The sequence below is a fragment of the Chiloscyllium plagiosum genome, chromosome 43 (assembly GCF_004010195.1).
Source record: "Chiloscyllium plagiosum isolate BGI_BamShark_2017 chromosome 43, ASM401019v2, whole genome shotgun sequence".
NCBI lineage: Eukaryota > Metazoa > Chordata > Chondrichthyes > Orectolobiformes > Hemiscylliidae > Chiloscyllium > Chiloscyllium plagiosum.
The window spans coordinates 1,000,083-1,015,392 of record NC_057752.1 but is presented as its reverse complement, the minus strand read 5'-3'; the positions used below and the strand labels follow the sequence as shown (position 1 = coordinate 1,015,392).

At 41.0% G+C, this 15,310-nt stretch overlaps 1 protein-coding gene across 6 annotated transcripts in view; it reads left to right on the top strand.

The window, feature by feature from the left end:
- LOC122543283 (formin-like protein 3) overlaps positions 1–9,045 on the top strand; it is a 167,406-nt gene extending 158,361 nt beyond the window's left edge. For 3 of the 6 annotated variants that reach the window (XM_043681785.1, XM_043681784.1, XM_043681781.1), the window contains one exon: positions 4,380–9,045. Coding sequence is in view for 2 of the 6 variants with exons in the window: in XM_043681784.1 (XP_043537719.1) it covers positions 4,380–4,444 (65 nt within the window). In the remaining 4 variants the exon portion in view is untranslated. Of the gene's footprint in view, positions 1–694; positions 742–4,379 lie in introns of all 6 variants that reach the window. The other 3 variants (XR_006309986.1, XR_006309987.1, XM_043681783.1) reach the window with 3 other exon arrangements.
- Positions 9,046–15,310: the final 6,265 nt, after the last annotated feature.

Below are 15,310 nucleotides of genomic sequence, written 5' to 3'. Positions count from 1 at the left end.
GTGTGGAGGGGGGTACGGTGGTTTCTTCATGAAATACAGTATCTGTGTTTTTTTATACACTTGCTATAGAGTTCCACAAGCTGGCTCCTTGCTTTCAATGGAAGAACATGGGGACACCCCGAATTTGCTGGTTGAGACAGGGATTCCTTTAGACCTGAATATCCAGCCAGGAAACAGCTTAGCCAGACACCAATGTATGGGGAGCCTAGCTTGGAGGTTAGGTAAAGAGTTGGTGAATGCTCCTTTGCACCTTTTGCTAATGAGCATAATGATAGCCAAGCAAATCCTTGCCAGCCAAGTTGTCTTTGGCGACCTATAGGACAGGGTGATGGCAGAAATCTACAGGGCAAATGTCCCAATTTAGTTTCAAGCGAGAGAATTATGTTATTTCTTGTGTCTGATCAATGTTTTCCAAAGCTCTTCCATTCATTCTTTTCCATGGCCATTTTCATTCACCTTTGCTGCTGTCCTTGCACTTATTGTGTGTTTGCCTAAATGACATCTTATCATTTCTACTGTGGGATTCTAATTTCTGAAAGGATTGTGGTTGTTTTCTCTCCTCAATGCGGTTTCTTTTTGCTGGAGTTCTAGCTACGGGTAAAACTGGTGACTGTGACAAACCCAACCTTTTTACAAAAGTTGTTGCTCCTCTTTCATCATCATTCATTCATCTTCATTTCCTTCATTTCTTTAGCTAAAAGGAAGAGTATGATCGGTAATTTTCCAAATTCTCCAACACGGGTAAGAGTTTGTCAAACGCGCAGCGACAGTGAAACTAGTGTGCTCGCAAGGCTTGCCAGCTCCAGCCCTTTATATCTGCAGACCCAAGCTAAACACTTATGAAAATCACGATGTGGAGGAGCCGGTGTTAGACTTGAGTAGACAAAGTTAAAAATTGCACAACACCAGATTATAGTCCAACAGGTTTATTTGGAAGTATTAGCTCTTGCTATGCTTCCAAATAAACCCATTGGACTATAATCTGGTATTGTATGATTTTTAACGATGAAAATCAAAGCGTTAAATAAGAGTCTTCGTGGGGGTCAAGGGCAAAGGGAAAGCTTCAGAATGCCTTCAATCTCAGTCGACTATTCTGCTTTTAGAAAGTATTACAAATAAACAACTTTTTCATATTTTTCTTTTCTTAATGAGTCCTGCTTGAATGTTGAAACATGTGGCACCCAAATACAGTTGTTAAACAAGTGGCAAGTTTGGGCTCAAACAGGACAGTTGGGAAACTCCTTGTTTTCACAGGCCTATGTGAAAGGATTTTTACGTTTAAGTTCTTAATGTCTGTGGAGAAGTGTTAGCTCCAGACTCTGTTTCACTTCAATTTTAAGGAAAAGGAGTTGAGAGTTGTCTGAAATCAATGATGTGACTACTGATTCCCTTGTTCCAATCAAATTTCTGGAATGTTTCCATCACTTACTCTCCCAGTGTATGTGCTCATCCTCACATCCCTACTTGGCTTCAGTGACCCATTATCAGTCAACTTGTCTTTCTCCTGCTCTCCTGAAGGCAGTGACTCTTACTGGGGAACTGTTTCCTGACACTTCAACCAAGTGGGCATTCTTCTTGTGAGTGCCATGGAGTTTGAGTGTCAGCAAGCTATTTGACTATGGAGGGCATCAAAGCATTGGTCATTGAGAGTGGAAATCCTTACAGATTCTCTTTTTAGCTCTTTCTTGCCTTCTGGTATTCAACTGTGGCTCGGTTGGTAGCAATCTTGCCTAAGAATGTTGCAGGTTCAAATCCCAGTCCAGGAACTTGAGCGTATAGTTTGGACTGGCACTCCAGGGCAGTGCTGCATTGTTGGAGGTGAAGCATTGCCTGCCCTCTTAGATGGATATAAGATTTGACAGCACTCTTTCCATGACCAGTAGATAAATATCCCTGGGTCTTGGTCATTATTTGTCCCTCCATCAACTTCCCTAAAGCAGAGGATCTGATCATGTCACATTGCTGTGTGAGAGAACTTGCTGCCTGAATATTGATGGTTCATGCATTGGCCAGACTCCAAAAGTAAGCTATTCAAAGCACTTTTGTGTGTCCTGTGGTCATGAGCATTTGTTCAGTTTTTTTCGCACTCTGTGTTGAGTTCAGTTAGATTGTCCCTCCTACTGAGTCAACACATCGAACCCACCTGATGCTACACACTGTGCCCTTTGGGATAAAGCTGGCTTGTCATCTCATTGGAGGAATAACCCTACTTGGCAATACTGTATTTCAGGAATTCTTATGTGTTGACCCAGGAACATGATATCCTCATATCTGCACCTAGATGATGGTAGTACCAGCAACTTAATCCTTATTCAACCTTGGTTTTGAGAAAGGAGTTTACAAAGGCTGCCTCTTGATTGGATGATGGGATAATTTGGATTGTCAGTCAATTCCTTTTTTTTTAATAGATGATGGGAATGGTTTTTCCTTTGTCTCTCTTGCCTAGGTGGTTGGTAGACATTTTAATCAATCTATTAAGATGTCTTCTAATACTCCTCTGGAATAGATGGGACCTGAACCCAGGCCTTCTGTCTGGGAGATAGGGATACTACCACTGCACCTCCAAAGCCTCTTCCATTCAATTGTTTATTTACTAGTTTGGTCTCAATTGGAGTATTGCATCCAGTTCTGGGTACTGCACTTTAGGAAGGATGTGAAGGACTTAAGAGTGTGCAGAAAGGATCTCTGGGAGTGGTCTCAGGGCTGAGCAACTATAATCGGTTATATGGATAGATTGGAAAAGTTGAGACTATTCTCCTTCAGAGACAAGAAGTTTAAGATGAGATTCGATTGAATTGTCCATATTCTTAAGGGGTGTGGACAAAATAGATGGGAAAGAGATCAGTGAAAGACATAGATTGACAAAAGAGGCAATGGTGACACTATAAAACTTCCATGCAGTGAGCGAATAAGATTTGGGATGCGCTGCCTGAGTGCAGGTATTAAATCATTATCTGAAATGGAAAAGGCAGGGGAGCGGCTGTCGTGAATTACTCCTTCAGAGAGCCAGCATGGACATGATAGATGGAATGGTCTCTTGTGCTGTAGCCATTCAATGATTCTATGCTTTGGCAGTCATACATGAAAACAGATGTTTGTACTTGAACTGTTTCAAAGAAGGCCTGGTCAATAGGGCTTGAGGTAATCAAAAGTCAGGGAAAGACCTTCCTGTAAATCTGCAGGGATGTGGAGCTAAGGTGAGGAGACTGAGCTGAGATACAGATCAGCCCTGAAATCAATCAAATGGCACAATGGGCTGAATGACTTCCTGTTGTTCATGTGCACAAAGCAATCCCATCCCTGTGTAACCCTGTCTTTCTTTTTTGTACTATCAACAGAAAAATAAAATTCCCCCTAATATTGTTTTCCCTGCAGTTCATATCTTAACTTGTTGGTAATATACTTCTGGGTTCCTGGCAGCTTCCCATCTGAAGCTCCCCTTCTGCTCTTTGTTACCTTTCTGATGTCTTATGCATGTTGCTCAATCCTACCCAAGCAGAAAAAGTGATGCAAACAAAGCTCACGTGAACTGTCAGCTCAGCCTCCAAGGAACCTAAGATATCTGTGATATCCCCCTTCTCCCCTCTGGGTGATGTTGGTGAGAGGGGTGTGAAGTTGTGGATCTGTCAGCAACAGGCAAAGGGGAAGAGGTGATCAAAAGTCGACAAAAGTAAGTTGTAGAAAACAGGCAACTGAGCTTTGGTACCATTGTATTCTTACAGAAGAGGGGAGAGAATTTTGGCAGGAAAGGACTGGTGGTGTCAGCTCTTCATTCGAGAGTGTTGTTGACCATGTAAATTCCCCAGAAAGAGAATGCATGGAAAAAGAATCCCAGGGGAGTATTAGACTCCATCCAATTTCTACAATACTGAGACTGATTTTGAGTCCCTTTTGAAAATAATGCTACATTTTCCAACACTGTCGATTATTGCTGAAAAAGACATGTTTTATCTTGTATTTAATGATGACAATCATTAATTGGTGCATTCTACATGGTAATACCGCTTCAATAAGAGTCTACTTGCCAGTCAAACTCTCCTCTGTTACAATATAAATACTTTGCCTCTATGATGGTTTTTTGCAAATTGTGCTGATCAGCACAAGAGGAAAAGATTTGACAAAATGTGTCTCTTTTTCAGCAATACTCAAGCTCTGTACTGCCTGTGTAAGTACTGGATCAATGCATGTGTGCATGTATATGCACAACAATCCCAGTGGCTTGCCATCATTTTGATTAGATGTAACTCGACATCTTGTTGTTTCGGAATTGCTTCACTGCAGAGCTGCTTTGCCTTGTTGCTTGATTGCCTCTTTGTTGCCCAACTAGCAGAGTGAAGGAGTTGGTGCCAATTGCCATTTTTTTTGTTTGTTTCTCACAGATCTTAGAAGTCAACCATTCCGACGTGCAGACGCGGTGATACGACATGGATGGAAACACCTCTGAAGAAAAGAGTTGGGTGCGGGGAGGGGAGAAGGAGAGGGCAACTGCAACCAAATTGACAGTGTTATCAAAAACTGTTCCCTCGAAGCATCTCGGGATGCACTTTCTTTTGTCACCGCACATCAACTCCCTGAAATGGTGAACTTCCTGCACATGTACCTTTGTAATCCACAAAAAATTGGCATGGTGTGGATAGGAAACATGAGGGAGAGTGCACATTCCCTTTCTGTTTCTGCAGGGAAATATGTTTTCTTTTAAAATCAATCCACAAAAACTACTCACCACTTAATGGATAAAATGATACAACTACGTGTTTGAGATCCTGATGCTCCATCAAAGCTGGGAGGAAGCATGTTTCTCAGTAGGATAGAAAACACAGAACTATTGGCTGTCTCACCAAATTAGGGCAGCCTGTGAAATTTGAACGCCTTGTTACGGCAGTATTACCTGGGCACATTAACTATGGAGTTCTTTCTATTTTGTAGTCTTACATTAAATTAATGTATTTTTCCATTATTCCTCCTATGTCTTGTACAGTTAACTTGACCTTCTGTGATGTTTCCAAAGAAACTTTGGCATCTGTTCTTGCCAAAGTAAAATGGCCGCTATTGTTGGAATGTTATCTTTCTCTTACATTGATTTCAAACCCATTTTGAGGTCCTTCTGAGCATTTCCAGGTGTTTAGCTCTCTGAATATTGCTAAATTCCTTGATATATTTGGAAATCCTAATGAGAATACTGAAGCATATTCAATGGAACTAGCAATTAGACCTACAAAGTCTGTTGAGAAGCAGATGTAAGGGCAAAGTTTCCTCCCCTTAAGTCAGACTTTTTCACTACTTGTCAGACTCATTGCATTGCAAGGGATTGGATGGAGCAGATTGGGGTGTTTGGAAGTCTGAGTGAGGAGAATATGTAATCCACACAGACCTGACTGTGTTTTACCACTGTTCTTGAGTCAGCATTTACTTAGCATCTAAAAGGTTCATCATGCACCCAGGTTGGATGGAATTTGAACTCTGACTTTTGATCAGCACTCGGGCTGTTATTTTTCCTGATTCTATGAATTGAGAAGGAGATATCCAATTAGAAATTGTTCTTACCTCTGTTCTGATCTGGGAATTATGGACTCGAATTCTGTGTATTTTTTTTCTTCCTTTGTTAACTGGAACCGTATCTCCTGTTGGAAGTAAGGGAACTGAATACAAACTACAGAATTAACTCTTTTATTGTTCGGCTAGCCAATGAATTAAGCCCTCTGATATTGTCAATTGTTTTATTTAATATATATACTTTAGGAGCATTTGCACTTAAGCCCAGTATCCCCAAATGCTCTGATACAGTTCTTGGGTCAAACCCTTAGTTCACCATCTCTCCCAGTGATAGATGCAGTTCATCTCTGCTAGCTGGTTCCCATCCTCTGTCCAATTGACTCAACTGAAAAGAGCATCTCTCTCACTTGGGTGTTGAGTGGGTCCTTGCTGCTTGGGCTCACTGGGGTAGTAGACCAGAATGTGGCTGGTACCTCAGGGAATTGTGGGGGAGTGAAACCTAAGGTAGAAGAGAAATTCACTATTTGGGTGCAGTTTTCAAAACCAAACTCTCTTCAGTGGGACTAATCCCACCAGCTCTCACTAGTGTCCATGATTACCAATAAACTCTAGATACTACCATAAAACAATTTTAAGGCAAACTCCGTTTTTAGTTGTATTTGGCAGTACCAGAGCTGTGCTTTGCAATGTAAAGTTGCAGTTCCAGTATCACTGATTTTACAACAATTTGCTGGAAGGTATTTTTGGCCTTTTCAATGAAATAGGCTACAGTCTTGAACTGAAGGTCCGGAGGCAAAGATTTGCATGTAAATATAAGGCATTTCAGATATAATTTAATGTTACAGTTGGTTGTGTGATCATTTTGCAGAATAGGTGAGAAAATCTTATGTTTAAAACAAAAATCAGCTTTGCATTCAATTCAAATGTGTGCCTTCGATGCTTAGTTCTTGGTTTGTTTATAGTTCCCCATTTTCTAAACCAATTACAGCATAAAGGAGGCCAGTCTGCCTGCTGTACCTAGCAATACCTTATTAACTAGATTAATCTGCTCTTGCCCATTTCCTCTTTCCACTTGCCCATTCATTTCATTTTTCTCCCCAAAACTTTTGATTTCACCTCAAGATGGTACAGCCCCTTGCCTCAACAGCCACTTCTGGTAATACATTACACCTTGTAATTTGGGATAGATTTTATCCCTTTTATTTTGATGATAACCAATTGTGTATGGCCCCATTTCATTTTCCTGAATCAGCAGTCTGCAGAAACAGTCTTTTGTTATTAATCCTTTCATAATTTAGATGCTTTTGTCAGATTCCCTTCTTAACTCTGTTCCAAATGGGAGGGGAGGGGGTACAATATATCAGGCTGTCCTTCACTGCTGCATCTAATTCCTTGTATAATATTAATGAATCTTCACTGCTCCCTTTCCAAAGACTCTAACATTCTTTGTTCCCTATTATAATTTTCCCCACATTTGAAATAAGGATCCCACATTTTGTCTTCACTAACCTTTTTCTCTTCACATATTTATAGAAGCTTTTGTGATCAGTTTTGATGTTCCTTCTAATTTTACTCTCGTACCCTATTCTCACCCTCTTGATCAAACCTCTTTTGCTGAATTCTAAAATGCTTCCATTCCTCAGGCTTGCTGCTTTTTCTGGCACTTTTATCTGTTGACTATTTGGATCTACAGTAAGCCGTGTTGAGCCACCTATCCTCTTTTACTTTTGCACCAGATAGGAATGAATATTGTTATAATTCATGCACACATGCTATAATATGAACCATTGTCTAACCACTGTCAACCTGTTGAGTAAGGTTCCCTGTTCTATCCCAGCCAATTCTTGCCTCGGACCCTCATAGTTCCCTTTATTTAGATTCAGATTTAACTCTCTTTAGATTCAACGACTTAATTCTTCACCTTAATGAAGAATTTGTTCATATTATGGTTGCTGTTCCCAAAAGGACCCATCACAACAAAAAAGTCACCACGATTATAGTTGTACTCTTACTGCGTGCATTTCTGATTTAATGCCTTTCCTTACGTCTCCACTCAGCCCCAATAATGTTTTATGCCCCTTGGTGTTTGTGATCTCCATCCATACAGGTTCCACATCATGGTTATCCAAGAAAATATCTTTCCTCACTATTGCTTTGATTTCCTCCTTTACCAACAATGTTATTTCACTTGCTTTCCCTTTTTGTCTCTCCTTTCCAAATATGCCTGGATGTTCAGTTCCCACCCTTGGTCGCCCTGCAGCCACATCTCTGTAATCGTAACAATATCATTAACCATTTATTTAATTCATCTGCCTTATTGTAAATGCTCCATGTGTTACAACACTATGCCTTTAGACTTGTCTTTTTAATTTTGTTAATCAGAACAATATTTCATAGCTTTCAGGGTCAGTGGGTCCAAATCCTCCAACCCTCAGAGTGAAAATTACATGTTTCAGGGCAATTCTTACCAAGGTGAGTCTGGTGAGTGAGGAAATTCCTTTAAGCCATCAGCTTCAGGATTAAAATCCAGGTGTGTGTGTCTTGCTATATTACAGTACTCTGCTCACATGCCAGACAGGCTAACATCCCACCCTAAATTGACACTGTCTTTAAATTCAGGTCACATTATTAGAGACATAGTCAGGCTGATCCAACATGTCCCATTGAGCAATGGAAAAATCAGCACCTTTGGAATGATTTGAGTGTACATCAGCAAGCTTAAACCTCTCTCATTACTGACTTGCCTCATGAGGTGGAAGTTGAGCCTGAAGGTGAGGAATCAATGTCTTATCTGCTCGTTCACTGATGTGTGTCACAAACCTGATGTGAGAACAGCTTTATTTATTGAATTTTTAAAACATTATGTTTTTAAACGTTGCTGTCCAAAGACTACAAAATTATTTAAAGCAAGGCGTGTCTTGTTGTTTCGAGCTAATTCAATGGTCTTCCATTTTTCTAATAAAATAACCCCAACAGCGAGCTTTTTTAAAATTACACTTGATTTGTACCGTCAGTTATAGTTTACAATTTATGCTGCTTCCCCCATGTATTCTTGGATTGTTCCAGTGATGTGATAGATTGAATGACTTTACATTATTGTTTAGCCTGTAGCATCATCTGGAAGACCATCTGATACAAAGGTGCAATGTAATAGTCAAAGCTAAGGTATAGACTCAGAATGTATGTTTTTAATACTGGATTTCAGTAAGTCTACCCATCAGTAGTTATTATTTAAAAAGTGAGCTGTGGACCTGGGGGAAAATAGACTTCAAATAATCCATGCATTCCTGTACAAATCCACAAGGTCGCCATTTTATTTTGTCTTTCTGGTATGTATTACATATGAAGTATTTAGTTTGTATTTTAACCATTCCGTTCCAAACTCTACATTCCTGTAGTTAACTGTATGCTTTTGTAATTGTAAAAAAAACTGTTAAATTCATTCAATTTTCCATTTTTTAAAAAGACTATTTTTAAAACTATGCCAAAGTTGAGGCTTTCTGCCACTACGCAATACTGTACATATTATTCTTAATAATTATTATAAATCCAGCTCTCTGTGGTCCAATTGTTGTGATCTTTGAGTTTTGTGTTTTAGTGGAAATCTGAGATTCTGGATGTAGGTTTGCTCGCTGAGCTGGAAGGTTCGTTTTCAGACGTTTCATCACCATACTAGGTAACATCAGTGAGCCTCTGGTGAAGCACTGGTATTATGACCCACTTTCTATATGTGTTTAGGTTTCCTTGGGTTGGTGATGTCATTTCTTGTTCTTTTTCTCAGAGGGTGGTACATAGGGTCCAAGTCGATGTGTTTGTTGATAACTCTTGTGCTTACGTTACAGACTGATAACTCCTTCAAGACGTTGTATTTTCTTTATCATTAATTTTTCAGAAAAAACATTTTGCGATACAGTATGAAAGTTATTTGCAATAGGACCTGTGAGCAATGTATTGTGCTTTGGAAGAAGAGGTGACTTTGGACCTATTGTTCCCAAAGCGCTCTAATAACGGGGCTTTCCTTGCCTCCTGTCACCTTGGTCTGTTGTAGACCTAAGAAAATCAATTGCCATGATTTGTCAACAACTCCACTATCATTGTCTAGTGCACCCACTTGGATGGTGTAGGGTCAACCAGTAGGATCCTGAACATTTTTCAATCTAATAATTTATATAGCGCTATCAGGATAATTAGTATGGCAGTTAAAAGCATCAATATGCCTGTGGACAGAACAATATCAGTCTTGGATACCACACCTTGATTAATAGAAAAAGGCACAGTCAATTTGATTCAGTCTCTTAACCGTTTCTTCAGTAGCAATGTGGGGCAAAGTTTTTCAAGAATATAGGGCTGGTGCCAATAAAAACTCATTAAAGTACCTCCCAACTACCACCTTGAAATCACTAACAAGCCCTCTGTTCAACAGTTATGCTCCTTTTCTGGAAGCCATTTTATTTACCAATGGTCTTTGACATGAAAAACAGAATAAGCACTTTACTGAACACGAGGAGATTTCACGGAGCCTTCAAATCCGGCAGCGATTATCCTGCTGCATCTTGATACCAAGGGTAAAACATACTGGAATGTTCTTCTGTGATGTACCAAGATCCAAGAGCAGCTGTGTAACTGGTAAACTCAAAAGAGTAAATAAGTTGGAGATTGAGGTAGTTGTTGTGGTTCTGTTCGCCGAGCTGGGAATTTGTGTTGCAGAGGTTTCGTCCCCTGTCTAGGTGACACCCTCAGTGCTTGGGAGCCTCCTGTGAAGCGCTTCTGTGATTTTTCCTCTGGCATTTGAAACTGCACTACAAATGCCGGAGGAAAGATCACAGAAGCGCTTCACAGGAGGCTCCCAAGCACTGAGGGTGTCACCTAGACACGGGACGAAACGTCTGCAACACAAATTCCCAGCTCGGCGAACAGAACCACCAACAACGAGCACCCGAGCTACAAATCTTCGCACAAACTTTGAATTGAGGTAGTTAATAAACTGACATGTCCTCATTGATTGGGTTCACGAAATAAGTGACTGCACTGGCAGTTTGATACTGTGTTGTAGAAACCAGGAGGGTTACAGATATACCTCTGCTCTAGTACTGCCTTTCAGCCCTAGAATCAGTGTGGCTATCATCCTGGCTGCCCTCATGGTGTTCTAGATGGCTATGCATCAGGATTATTCAACCTTGGTAAGGAGCCAGACTCCCACTATCAGAACAGCTCTCCTAGTTATACCACAAGGAAAACCTGGATTTGGACCTGCTTTCAATGAAGAAAATCTAAAGCATTCTTTAGCCTTTTCAATTTACTGATGGGAAAACATACAGGTCAATTCTTCAACCTGTATCCACTGCAGGGAATAAAAATACAGGTTTTGGTTAATAAGGGATTCTGATTGTAGATGCAACAATGCTGGGTAAAAGTCCAACCTGTGACAATCACATAAAATAGTGCTCTCGATATGATTTTCTCTATTTTCCATTCATAGTTGAGGACGGTCCTCTGATTTGCTTCCTTTAAAGAGTTGCCAAGTGTTTCCATCTTATTCTCCAAATGCAGACTGTAATGTCATACAAACAGGTAAACTGGGACCAGAAGTAGGTCATTCAGCCCTTCCAGGCAGCTTCACCATTCAGTAAGATCATGACTGACCTACTTGTATGTTTTGAATTACAAAATATCATCTATCCCTGATAAACCTAGATTCTTGTTAGGCGGTGGGGTGTAGAGGTATTTTACCTCCACCTTTAAAAATATTCAATGACTTCCCCTCTGCCTTCTGAGACTGATTCCAAAGTTGCATATCCCTTGAGGAAAAAAAATTCTCCTCATCTCTGTCCTAAAAGGGTGACTTCTACTTAAAACAGGGCTTCCTAATTCTGGATTCGGCCACAAGAGGAAACATCTTTCCCACACCTACCATGTCAGGACCAAGTCAGAAGTCACACTACACCAGGTTATAGTCCAACAGGTTTATTTGAAATCACATGTTAATGTTTCCTCACAAGATAATGCACTCATTCCAGGTATTAATCTAATAAACATCATCTTATCTGCCTTCAACACATTTACACCCTTCCTTCAATAAGGAGACCAATTGCACACCGTATTCAAAAATGTGGTCTCGCCAAGACTAAGCAAGCATAACATCCTCATTTTTATGCTTAATTTCTCACTTAATAAAAGCAAGTATTCCATACTGAATCACTGGTTGTACCTGCATAGTAACTTGTATAACTCCTGCACTAGAATATCCCTCTGCACTTTGGAATTCTTCAGTCATAGAGATATACAGCACAGAAACAAACCCTTCGGTCCAAATCGTCCATGCTGAGCAGATATCCTAACCTAACCTAGTCCCATTTCGCAACACCCTCCGCCTGAACAAAGTTGCCCCTTGGGTCCCCCACTCTTTCCCCACTCATCATAAACCTATGCTCTCTGGTTGTGGACTCCCCCACCCCAGGGAAAAGACCCTGTCTATTTATCTTATCCATGTCCCTCATGATTTTTTAAACCTTGATAAGGTCACCCCTCCGCCTCCGACGCTCCAGGGAAAACCTATTCAGCCTCTTTCTATAGCTCAAACCCTCCAACCCTGGCAATGTCCTTGTGAATCTTTTCTGAACCCTTTCAAGTTTCACACTATCCTACAGAAGGGAGACTAGAATTGCACACAATATTCCAAAGGTGACCTAGCTAATGTTTTGTACAGCCATAACCTCCCAACTCCTACACTCACTACTCTGACCAATAAAGGAAAGCATACTAAATGCTTTCTTCACTATCCTATCTACCTGAGACTCCACTTTCAAGGAGCTATGAACCTGCACTCCGAGATCTCTCTGTTCAGCAACACTCCCCAGGGCCTTACCATTAAATGTATAAGTCCTGCCTGATTTGCCTTCCCAAAATACAACACCTCACATGTATCTAAATTAAATTCCATCTGCCACTCATTGGCCCACTGATCAAGATCCTGTTGTACTCTGAGGTAACCTTTGCTGTCCACTACACCTCAATGTTGGTGTTATCTGCAAACTTACTAAGTCGACCTCCTACGTTCACATCCAAATCATTTATATAAATGACTAAAAGTAGGGACCCTCTACTGATCCTTGTGGCACACTACTGGTCACAGGCCTCCACCACCCTCTGTCTTCTACCTTCAAGCCAGTTCTGTCTCCAAATGGCTAGTTTTGCCTGGATTCCATGTGATCTAATCTTGCTAACCAGTCTACCATGACGAACCTTGTGAAATGCCTTACTGAAGTCCATGTAGATCACTTCCACTGCTCTACCCTCATTAATCCTCTTCTTCAAAAAAACTCGGTCAAGTTCATGAGACATGATTTCCCATGCACAAAGCCATGCTGACTATCCATAATCAGCCCTTGCCTTTCCAAATACATGTAAATCCTGTCCTTCAGGATTCCCTCCAACAACTTGCTCATGACCAATGTCAGGCTCACTGATCTCTAGTTCCCTGGCTTTTCCTTACCATCTTTCTTAAATAGTGGTACCTCATTAGCCAACCTCCAGTCTTATGGCACCTCACCCTGTGACTATCAGTGATACAAATATCTCAGCAAGGGGCCCAACAGTCACTTCCCTAGCTTCCCACAGAGTTTGAGGGTACATGTGATCCGGTCCTGGGGATTTATCCACCTTTGTGTTTCAAGACATCCAGCATCACCACCTCTATAACATGGACATTTTTCAAGATATCACCATCTGTTTCTCCATATTCAGTATCTTCTATGTTCTTAGATTACTTACAGTGTGGAAACAGGCCCTTCGGCCAAACAAGTCCACACCGACCCACTGAAGCGCAACCACCCATACCCCTACATATACCCCTTTTTACCTAACACTACGGGCAATTTAGCATGGCCAATTCACCTGACCTGCACATCTTTGGACTATGGGAGGAAACTGGAGCACCCGGAGGAAACCCACGCAGACACGGGGAGAATTTGCAAACTCCACACAGTCAGTCGCCTGAGTTGGGAATTGAACCCGGGTCTCTGGCGCTGAGGCAGCAGTGCTAACCACTGTGCCACCGTGCTGCCCACAAGCGCCAGAGACCCGGGTTCATATTTTCCCATAATATACTCCATCTGCCAGATTTTCCCCCACTCGCTTAACCTGTCTTTCCTTGGCATTACAACATGCTATCTGCCTCTGTGTCATTTACACATTTCACTGCCATGCCTTCAATCACAGTGGAAGCAATGAGTGTAAGGCGAGGTTGCTGCATCAACTATTGTCGCCAGTGTTATTTACCTAGATGTTAGCCCAAACTGCAGTTGGACCTCATTTTCACTGTGTGTAAAGCTACGAACTGAGTGCTTCTTCATTTGATACATTTCCTTTTACAGTGCCTGCCTTCCATTTGGACCTATCAGCAACAACTTGCCTTTATGTTCCATCTTTAACACACAAAGGTGGGCGCTTAACAAAGTTTGGCACTGAGCCATATAAGCACATTTCAGGGCAGGTGACCGAAACCTTGGTCTAAAGGTCAGGTTTTAAGAAGCACTGTGAAAGTAGGAGAGGTTTGGGACTTAATTGTCAATAGCCTAAACATCTAAAATTATAAGGAGGTCTGCAGTCCCAAGGTCAAAGTTGTCACTGTTCACCACACAGCAGAGCTTAAACACATGGTGCCTGCAGGGCACTTCCTTTTTTATAAACTGTTAAATTTTTGCAAGTGATTGCAACACAATAATACAACATAAATGTAAATAACAACGAAGGGCTGATTTTGTTTTGGCCCTACTCTGAAATCACATGCAGTCAGTTGAATTGTTGTTACAGTACAATGCAATGCAACATCTCCCTCTTGTGGCAGAATATTAGAACAAAGAGCACTTGTTTCTTCAGTGTAAAAATTAGTTTAAAAAAGACACAAAGAAATGGAAAAAGTCAAGTGACATGAACTGAGAGCAAAGTTTGGATAGTGTTCAGACCTTGAGATGGCTAAATGATAGCATTGCAATTGAGTGAAGATAGAGGGTCTCTTTAAATTGGTCCATAATTTTTCTTTGCTGGGGTACAAGAGTCCGATCTGAAACCGCTCCCTTGCTGTTCCGGAATATGTGAATTCTCCCTTTATTTCCCCATCGTACACAACATTGGCAAAACAGCTTCTCATCAGGTTTACCAGGACAGCCAAAACTTTATAGTGTAGATGAACTTCACTAATCAAGAAAGAAAGAACATACCATCTAAAGATATTCTTATAGACTCCCTACAGTATGGAAACAGGCCCTTCAGCCCAACAAGTCCACACCAATCCTCCAAAGAGTATCCCACCCAAAACCATTCTCTACATTTATCCCTTACTAACCTACACATCCCTGAACAATTTAGCATCGCTAATTCACCTAACCTGCGCATCTTTGGACTGTGAGAGGAAAACCCATGCAGACATGGGCAGAACATGCAAACTCCACACAGACAGTCCGCCCGAGGCTGGAATCAAACCCGGGTCCTTGGTGCTGTGAGACAGCAGTGCTAACCACTGAGACACCATGCCACCCACAACTGAAACACTTGGCAGTCAATGAAGTACTTTTGCAGTGTAATCGCCCCTGTAATGTAGGAATTGTGACAGCCAATTTGCACACAGCAAGCTCCCACAATCATCAGTGTGATTTTTTTATTTCAAAAATATACTTTATTCATAAAATTATTTTGATATCTATACAATTGGTCATGCCATTCTTATGCACACATTGCATTTCTTTACATACAGAGATCGTTCATTAATCATTCATATGTACAAGTCTGTACATTGACCATCCAGATATTTTGCTGAGGC